We start from the raw sequence: 9742 nt of genomic DNA, 5'->3' as shown, positions 1-9742 counted from the left end.
CTTTGGTAAATGCTCTGTCCGAGCTGAGGAGAGATACAGGGGACTATAGGGAAATGGATGTGGTTTGATGAATAAATAACTATGTAATGAAGGATGCACAGGGAATGTATGATATGTATATATACACAATGTCTAATTTCCATGTTTTTGTTTTACAATTTACAGGGTTTTTTTTACCTTTTTTTAATGATTTTATGATGTTATTGTGGACATCATACCCAGAGTACACAGAGTAGTCCCTACAGTTCATCAGTTGCCCTGATTCAGGGCCGGAATGGCCTGTGGGAAGAAGCTCCTCTTCAATGTTGGTCTTCAGGGAGCAAAAGCACTTCCCTGACCTCAACAGAGCGAAGAGCCTATTGTAGAGATGGGTGGGATCCTTCACAATCCTCCTGGCCTTGGTCTGGCACTGCTTGTAATATATGGTCTGCAGGTCAGGGAGTTCCGTATGAGTGATGCGCTCTGCTGAACGCACCACCCTCTGGAGTGCTTGTCTGTCCTGCTTGATGCTGTTCCCAAACCAGACTGTGATGTTCCCCGTGAGGATGCTCTCAATAGTGCAGGTGTAGAAGTTCCGCAGCACCTCGGAGGGCAGTCTGAAGTCTCGTAGGCGTCTGAGTTGTTAAAGACGCTGTCGAGCCTTCTTTGTGTGGCGGGACCAGGACAGGTCCTGCGATATATGAACTCTAAGGTACCTGAAACTGTCTACTCTCTCCACCATTCTGACTTAGGTACCAATGTTGGCATAACTGGTATTTCCTTTTCAAGATGTTTTAAAGCACAGGCACTTCAATACTATAGCTATAAAATAAATAAACATTAAACAGCCTGGTTTTTAATTTTATCACATCTGTCATACAAGTTCAATCACTATTTTGTTGTACTTTCAAGAAATAAGATTTTGGCAGACAGGCCTAACTTTCTTTTTTGGCAGACAGGCCTAACTAACACAGACCTCCAATCAAATTAACCAAAAGCTGGAAATAATCCACCCCATCCCCGTGAGTACTGACATATCTCAATTCTGTCACGGCTAAATATTATTATGTAAGACACTAAATATTATTATGAACAACAAAAATCTTGTTAAATATGAAGCAATTATTTTTTATTTGTAAGGCTTGATTAGCTTTTGGAGTTCCAAATGACATGGCATCAGAGTGTGAGACACTGAACCTAGCACTCAGGGCTCACAATTCCCAAATTCTCATAGACATCTGATCACAGGAAAGCAAGACCTACCGCAGAGCCACAAATACCCTATGGACTGCCATTAACTCTACACTATTTGTCAGAGTATAAGGGGTTAACTAAGAGCTCCTAAAGCTTTGAAGCCCCTCCCTCCAACAACTCCCCCTGGAATGGCTAGCCCTACTGGTTCACATGACATGCGTGTATATGTAGGTTTGTGCATGTGTGTGTGTGTGTGTGTGTGTGTGTGTGTGTGTGTGTGTGTGTGTGTGTGTGTGTGTGTGTGTTTGTGTGTGAGTGCACGTGTGCGCATGAGAGTGTGTGTTTGTGGGTGCACACGTTTTCTCCTGGCCATATATAGGAGAGTGTTTGGGTCTGAGACCTGTTGATAATCAGTGATCTTACTGTATCTCTCTCTTTGTTTTTCTCTTCCAAGGTCTTATATACAGCCTGTGAGGAATATAAAGAACACTGCAGTCTTGGCCTACTTCAGCTGAGGTTGGAAACTATTTAAAAGCCCCTGCCTCAATCCATTATTGTTTTTTAACATAATTTCAAAGCTCTGTTACCCTGTCAACATGGATGGAGTGAATGATTTTCATGATGATTCCTTCATGTTCACATCAGAGTCAGTGGGAGAAGGCCATCCAGGTGAGTCTTCATCTTCATAAAAATACTTTAGCGTATCTCCTATTTTCTGTATAATGTCTATAAAAATCTTTATTTTATACAGCTATATGAAATATTTGTAATGCTGTGTCCTCTGTACCAGTCCATTTTATGGCAGTCTGTAATAAAACTGCCTGTACATTTAAAATTTTCTAATCCTGTGTAGTATCACACATGCAGTCCTGCTAGCAACCACCTGCTGACACTGCATTCCACTTGCTTCAACAAGTGCTCATTGAGAGGCCAGTGAATGCTAATCCCTCTCACATGACAGAAGGAAATAAACGTAATCTAGGTTAGATGTGTGGCAGCAATTGTGTGACAGGTGCAATAAAGGTAGTGAAGCTGGACTGTTACAAATACCAACTTTGACCATTCATGAACTATTGCACTAGCCTGTGCAGAAGAACTAAGGTGTTGTGCATGTGACTGGATTTTAGACATTGACCAGCAAGGTGATTTACACTTACAGTGAAAACATTTACCATGTCAGCCACTCAGGTTCTATTTCATTCAGTGAGCACTGTTACTCACATGCCCTGACGCTTAGCTACCTGAAGTGTTACACTGCATTAAATTAGTAGCTCTTTGAACCTCCAGCCCTATTAAACATATAGCAGTACATTTAGTACATTTGGTAATACTTCAGCATTTATGTGTGATAAAACTAGCATTTTCAATGACATTTTGTATCAGATACACAGTGTATCAGATTTGGTTGCTAGACATCTGAGCATTTGAGCATTGTCTCACAGCACAGAATAACCCACTGATATTGCAGTTTTTGAAGTTTTATGTGGGAATTAGCCAGACCTCTGATTTCTTATCAGGCAGATGGCTGTTGGTTCATACTGCAAGGGCAGCACACTTAAAGCCTGGGCAAAATGAGTGATGTCCACCACAACTGAAGAGAATGCAAACAGGCTGTGTTTTCACTGAATGCATTCAGTAATATCCATTCAACCTTATGAAAGTTAAGCGAGAATAGAATTTTTCATTAAGACAAATCCCTCATATAGTCATTAGCTCTCTCTCAGTCAACCTTTGAATCTAAATCAATGTTAAGGGTTATTGATGTGTGGGGAAATGTATAATCTATGCTTAATCTTTTTGGTTTAGTTTTAGACTTTACAACAGCAACACCTGATTCCATTCATTTTAACCCGTCGTCAGTTCTCTGTTACCTCTATTGCTGTCTGATGTAACTCACATAAGCTGTTGCCTCAGTGCAGAATGGCCTTGAACATGTCTAAAGCAGAAGCCGGGTGGTTTTGTTCCCTCAGTACTGCTTAGCTATGGTATCTCTATGCTATAGTATCTTTATGGAATGGTATCTCTTTACTGGAACAAGAGCAGCATTTTATGAACTTAGCATGCAAATCCCACTACCTGGTGGGAGTTCAGATTCTCAGGTTTTCCTTCATCAGGTTTTCCACTTCTGGCACGCTCATCACAAATCACCCAGATTCTGTAAGGCTGATTTGTGACGATGTCTGTTTTTAAAAGCAGTATACAGGTAATTCTAAAGACAAAGGAACACTTTAACTGAGGCAGAATGAGAACGGCCAGAGGAGGACATCATTCTCCTTTGTTATCATATTTTGTTCTCCATCTTGATCCATCTTCTTCTCTTGTGATTGTTCTTTTCCTTTTTTTTGTGACAATTTTAAGTTGTTTAAGTGTGAAATTTATATTTAAATTTAAATTTAGTAGGCTTAATGCAAAATCTTAGTAGGCTTAATGCAAGATCTTCATAAATGCCTTGGAATTATTAAAGTTAGCCATTGTGCATCACTATGGCTCATGTAGTTGTTTGTAAATAGACTTTTCAAAAGTCAGAGCTGGTTCATTACTCATTACTTTCACCGAACGCTCGCCTCCCGCGAGTCACATGGTTTGGCCCGCTACATGAAGTGGGAGGATCTTTTGTTTGTTGTCACACCTGCACACACCAACACCTTGTCTTGTCTTTATGTATATAAACCCTTGTCCTTGTGTGCAGGGTACTGGTCATTGTACTCACAGATGTTAATGTAGTGTGTTTAATAATAAATGTTCTTTTCTTAGTTGTTAAATGTATCCGTGTTTATCGTGTTTGTTTGATGTTGACCGTGTTGTGTTCGTGTTTATCATTTGTAATACGTAAGTGGCACTCTTGTCTTTTGTTTTGTGTAATTAAATGTACGTCCATGCCAAGAGAGTCTGTGTGTCCTGCTCCATGCCCTGCGGCACTCTGGCCAACATGTTACAATTACATCTTTGGTTGCTGTTTCTTTGGTGTCCATGCCAAATTCAATTTTTGCATGGAATCTATGTCGTATGTGTCATGAATAACAGGTAAGGTAATATTGCAGAAACTATAGACTGTGGAAACATTTGTGGAATGTTTTCAGTTTGAATAAACAGATTTACTCATTGTTTTCCTCTTTCCTACAGATAAGATTTGTGACCAGATCAGTGATGCTGTCCTTGATGCACACTTGAAGCAGGACCCTGATGCCAAAGTGGCCTGTGGTGAGTAAGTACTGTGACAAGTCTACAAGACACAGTAACTGCACTGTGGGCTCACACTAAAGCTCAGTGGATCGTATTCAAATTTGTGAAGTTAAAAACTGTAATAACTGGAGAAATGTGACACATAGTTATATTTTGAACATGATAATCATGAACTCTGGCATTAAGGGCAACTCATCACAGTATTTCAGCAAAGGCTTTTTAAACCTAAAAAATAGAATGAAAAGTGATCACAATAGATTACCGAGGTGTGCAGTCATTGAAACTGTTACTGGTTGTAGTCTTTTAGCAGCTATTCTGTAATCTGTAGAGGAATACATTTTCAAATGTAAATTTAATATCTGACTTTCCCAGTCCTTGGCTCTGCTGTTAATCTGACGTTTTTTGCCTACCTTCTGTTAGTGTGACTATTATTATTCTCCATCTGTTCAAACCAAACTAGTCATGTCACTAGTAAAGATCTGCTTTGTTATAGATTATCTTTATCTGCAGAAATTGTTTATATAAATGTTTAGTTCTAGTTTTTTGCACTTCTAGGTATCAGCATTAATCCCTGTATTTCAACAGGATTCAAGTTCAATGGTATCTTGGACTCTAACCTACTGTACTGGCTAGGCTGTACTCTATAAGTAAATGACAGCACTTTGTAAGCTCCTCTGGATAAGAGCATCTGCCAAAATGCCATAAATGTAAATGTTGTTTGTGGACATTCTGATTCTTCATTTTATATACACTGATTATCTTACATACAGAGACTGTATGTAAGACTGGTATGGTGCTTCTATGTGGTGAGATCACATCACGGGCCAATGTGGACTACCAGAAAGTTGTGAGGGATACCATCAAACAGATTGGTTATGATAACTCTGATAAAGGTAAGAATGCCCAAACAAATGGTTTCAAGTCCAATTTTAGGATTTGCAGAAGTCTGTGGATTTCATTTAAATCCATATCTCCCTCACATCAGGTTTTGATTATAAGACCTGCAATGTACTTGTGGCTCTGGAGCAGCAATCTCCTGATATTGCACAAGGTGTCCATGTCGACAGACACGAAGAGGATATTGGAGCTGGAGACCAGGTAATAACTCACCTGAAAGGACAAAAGTGTGAATGAGAATTGTGAATTAGCAAGAATTGTAATGGAGATATAATCTATGCTTTCTCTTTGTAGGGTCTGATGTTTGGTTATGCCACTGATGAGACTGAGGAGTGCATGCCCCTGACCATTGTCCTGGCCCACAAACTCAATGCCAAGATGGCTGAACTCCGTCGTGATGGGACTATTCCTTGGCTCCGTCCAGACTCCAAAACACAGGTTAGAATACATTGCCATGGTAGATGGATCTGTGATGGTGATGGCTACAATGTCTTAGAAAACACATAATGCCAACACACCAGGGCTTCAAGGTGCTGAATGTAGCAAAGCAGTCTAGTTCATCTCATCAGATGCTGTGGTCTTAAAAGTGTTCGGTTGGCCAATAGCTGTAGTCCTTGTTGAATAAGTCACAACTGAGTGGTGATCTCTTTTTATGGCTGTGATAAAACTGAACTTCAATGACAGGTCCATGGTCCTTACAGCTAGTGAAATGCTTCTGTGTGCTTGTCAGTTGGCCTTTAGAGTATACATACAACCCAAGCTGTTGTCATCTCTGGAAGATGAAACCTTTTTGCTATTTTGGAGTTCTTGACATTGTCATACTGGAGGTCCAGAATTGCTCAAAGGATTTATGTCATGTGGTATATGTCTTTTAAGAGGCTCATTTGTCTGATTTCATAGCATTGCCAATTGTTCAGATTACAGCAGTGCTGTTATTTCTGTTGCCAACAACCTTAGAAACTTTAATTGGCCATGTTTTCAGTGTTGGATGCCTTATTATGGTCTGTTGTTTTTAAATTTGGTACCACTAAATTGTGAGGAATATCAAAAATGCATTCCAAAACTATTCACAAGATATACAGTAAACTATGAGCACCCTTTTGGCTCTCTGCTCTCCGAAGGTGACTGTGCACTACAAACAGGAGAACGGAGCTGTGATTCCACAGCGCGTGCACACTGTGGTCATCTCAGTGCAACATGATGATGTCATCTCACTGGAGGAGCAGAAGAGGATTCTGAAAGAGAAGGTCATCACGGCCGTGGTGCCAGCCAAGTACCTTGACAACAAAACCATTTACCACCTGCAGCCTAGTGGTCGCTTTGTCATTGGAGGTCCTCAGGTAAACCACTTCATTCTTTGGCACTCTTTGCTGCTTGTTCTCAAAATGTTAAAGCATGATTACTGACAGAATGACTGGTATAGTGAAAGAACAGGCCCATTAGCATCTGCTCTGTCTCTCAGGGAGATGCTGGCGTCACGGGGAGGAAGATCATTGTGGACACATATGGAGGATGGGGCGCTCATGGCGGTGGGGCCTTCTCTGGGAAGGATTACACCAAGGTGGACCGCTCTGCTGCCTATGCTGCCCGCTGGGTGGCCAAGTCTCTGGTTATGGCCAAACTCTGCAGGAGAGTCCTGGTGCAGGTGAAGGAACCCATGACACATTCACAAGAGTGAGCAAGTGTGTGCACGTGTTCTCTCTGTTATAAGTGTGAACATCATGTTTCAGTAATTGCTGGCAAACTGTAGATGCTGTGGACTAATTGTATTTAGGATGAAGATAAATGTGAATACAAAAAAACAAACAAACATATTGGCTTCATACATTGGAGGTTACTTGAGTTCATGATCTACTTGATGATTATCTACAGAGCGTATGATTAAAGTATTTCTTCTCTTGTTGTTCAGGTATCTTATGCTATTGGAGTTGCCCACCCCCTGTCTGTCTCTATTTTTACCTATGGCTCTTCTGAAAAAACAGAGAAAGAGCTACTTCAGATTGTCAACAAGAATTTTGACCTTCGGCCTGGTGTCATTGTTAGGTATATATCCATATTGGTGTTTGTTTTTGTTTGAGCCATGAAACAATGTCAGCGCTTGAAAGAAATGCCCTACAAAACAGTCAGGCATAAGTGCTGGAAAGGATGGAAGCTCCAAAAAAGTCAGATGTGCTTGAAAAGATAAATGCTGACTTTTGAGTGTTTGTAATTTGTTGTACACTTTTAAACTGAACAATCTAAAAAGGAATTCCTATGATTGTGAACACTTCGTTTCAACCATGAACACTTCGTTTGAGTGAGTTGTCACCATGTTATTTTTTATTAATTTGTAGAATTGTATCTCTATCATATAATTCAATTATTTTGTAGGACGACTTTGAAAATAGTGAATCACTTTGAAATAATTGTGTTGATTTCACAATTAATTGAGTTTATTGTGTTTTTCATTACAAAACATCCACGGTAAAATATATGGCATATTGTATTGTTTCGTGAAACATTCTACATCACTGTGTTACATTCATTACACGGTTTACAATGGCTAGTTTCCATATGAAGCAGCTACTGCTCTTAAGATGTCAAGAGGGTTTCTGCACACAGTAGTATCAATTCATCAAAGTACTACAGGCAAAACAAAAAAAAAAGAAAAAGAAAACAAGACCAGAAACATCTATTTCTACCTAATTTTTTAAGATTGATATTCTGTGATAAAGAGCTTACAGTTACACAGGGGGTAACAATAAATGAAACGTAAGAAAAGTAAATCTGGATTAAAATGACTAAATATTAACTTGCAAATGTAATGAATAGAAGAAAAATTCCAAAACAAGAAGAAACAGCTGTAAAAGTATCTGCTCAAAGCCCACCATACTCATTAGTTTCTACCATTGTACATGATTCATTTGTGCTGTCAAATTTGCTCTACAAAAGGCAATCCAATATTTGAACAGTGATGAATTTCTTCCACTGACAGGACCTGAAACTGAAGTGGCCGATTTACCAGAGCACTGCCTGCTACGGCCACTTTGGCCGACCTGAATTTACCTGGGAGGTGCCCAAGGACCTGAAGTATTAAGCTGAGCAAGACAGTAAAGAGACATCCATGAGACAACCACAAAGGGGCAGGATAACAGAGAACAACCTCACAATCTTCCACCTCTTTCCATAATATCCATAACGAATGAAAATTATCTCTTGCTGTATAGAAGTTCTAGGAGTGTAGGAATCTTTTATTACTACACAATCCAAATTACCATACAGTCATGCAGCATTTAGGCTCTCACCTAATTCATTTTAACATGTAGAATGTTCTTACGCATTTCTAATTTGATTTACAAGTTATTCTAGCAACAGTTTTATTGAATATCAAACCATCATATGGACAGTGCTTAGCATGGAATGATTTCTTGCTTTACCCGCTCTATTTCAGAGCCCAAAGCATGGATATTAATATTTATAATTGAAATAAATATAAAATCATTAGTCTTAAATCTGTACTACAGGCCAGTTCCAACTTAGTACATTGCATGACAGTACCAGATCAGACTCACAGATAGAAATGTTCCATTTTTGAAATAGTGAATTTCACAGATTTTAAGTTCATTATAGCCTGTAACAATGGGTCATAAGTCAAAGTTAATTTAATTAATTTTTGATTTCTCCAAGTATCTTAATATGTTATATACAAGTTAGCATCTGAATATCTACCTGTGGTATATTACTTTCTTCTAGAACTTACTGCAGCTTAATGTTTTTTCTATCTAAAAAAAAATTAAGTTGTAATATTAAAATGTTTGGTGTGAGGCTATTATTGATGCTAAAACATTGCAAGCAGCACATAATATACAATTATTCTGTGCGTTATGTCTAATATGTTAAAAACAATCTTTTATAGCCTCTATATGGCATTAATTGTGTAATATAAGTGTTGTAGACTGGAGGCAGTGGTAGACTGATCACACAAGTAAGGAATTCCTGCCTGTTTACATGTACAGATTCACTGTAGTGTACAAAAACATTACTCAGCAGAGGCCAGTGTTTATTAACTAAACCCACATCAAGCTGTGACTAAGAAATACATCAGCCACAGTGGGACTGTTATCTTTCCATATGTCTCCAAAAGATGCTACTCCAGTAGTAACCACTATAGTATTACATGCTTCCATAAGGCAAGTTCTTTTTCAATGACTTCTGTATTAAAGATTTGTAATATGATCCATGTAAATAATTGTGAATAATTATTAATAAACTATTGGAAAGCAGTACCATTTGTCATTGTTTATAATCTGTATCTGCAGTTGCAGTTTATGTGAAAATCAAAACTGTGCCTAGAGACAGCGCACAAACAGAATGTGCATAATTTGTCACATTCTACTTACATGCAACGCACAGAGACAGAGCCATTCAGCTAATTTAGAATGAGATTACATGTCTGACAACTTCTGATATCCACCTTATCCACATGACACAACCGAATTTCAAACAACAA

At 38.8% G+C, this 9742-nt stretch overlaps 1 protein-coding gene across 1 annotated transcript; it reads left to right on the top strand.

Annotated features, from left to right (window-relative positions):
- The first annotated feature begins 1765 nt into the window (after positions 1-1765).
- On the top strand, positions 1766-9515 carry mat1a (methionine adenosyltransferase I, alpha). Its single transcript, XM_035531767.1, has 9 exons — positions 1766-1842; positions 4297-4374; positions 5127-5249; positions 5342-5454; positions 5548-5691; positions 6375-6593; positions 6716-6898; positions 7163-7312; positions 8228-9515. Exons 1-9 carry the CDS (start codon positions 1770-1772, stop codon positions 8327-8329), a joined length of 1185 nt encoding a protein of 394 aa, XP_035387660.1. The 5' UTR covers positions 1766-1769; the 3' UTR covers positions 8330-9515.
- Positions 9516-9742: the final 227 nt, after the last annotated feature.

Source organism: Electrophorus electricus, chromosome 11 (genome assembly GCF_013358815.1).
Source record: "Electrophorus electricus isolate fEleEle1 chromosome 11, fEleEle1.pri, whole genome shotgun sequence".
Lineage (NCBI taxonomy): Eukaryota > Metazoa > Chordata > Actinopteri > Gymnotiformes > Gymnotidae > Electrophorus > Electrophorus electricus.
Note: the sequence above shows the minus strand (reverse complement) of the source record. Positions and strands in the feature narration are given on the sequence as shown.

Coding starts and splice junctions, on each gene's coding strand:
- mat1a (XM_035531767.1), top strand. CDS start 1,770: ATGGATGGAGTGAATGATTTTCATGATGATTCCTTCATGTTCACATCA. Junction 5,692..6,374: donor GTCCAGACTCCAAAACACAG/GTTAGAATACAT, acceptor TGCTCTCCGAAG/GTGACTGTGCACTACAAACA. Junction 6,899..7,162: donor GCAGGAGAGTCCTGGTGCAG/GTGAAGGAACCC, acceptor CTTGTTGTTCAG/GTATCTTATGCTATTGGAGT.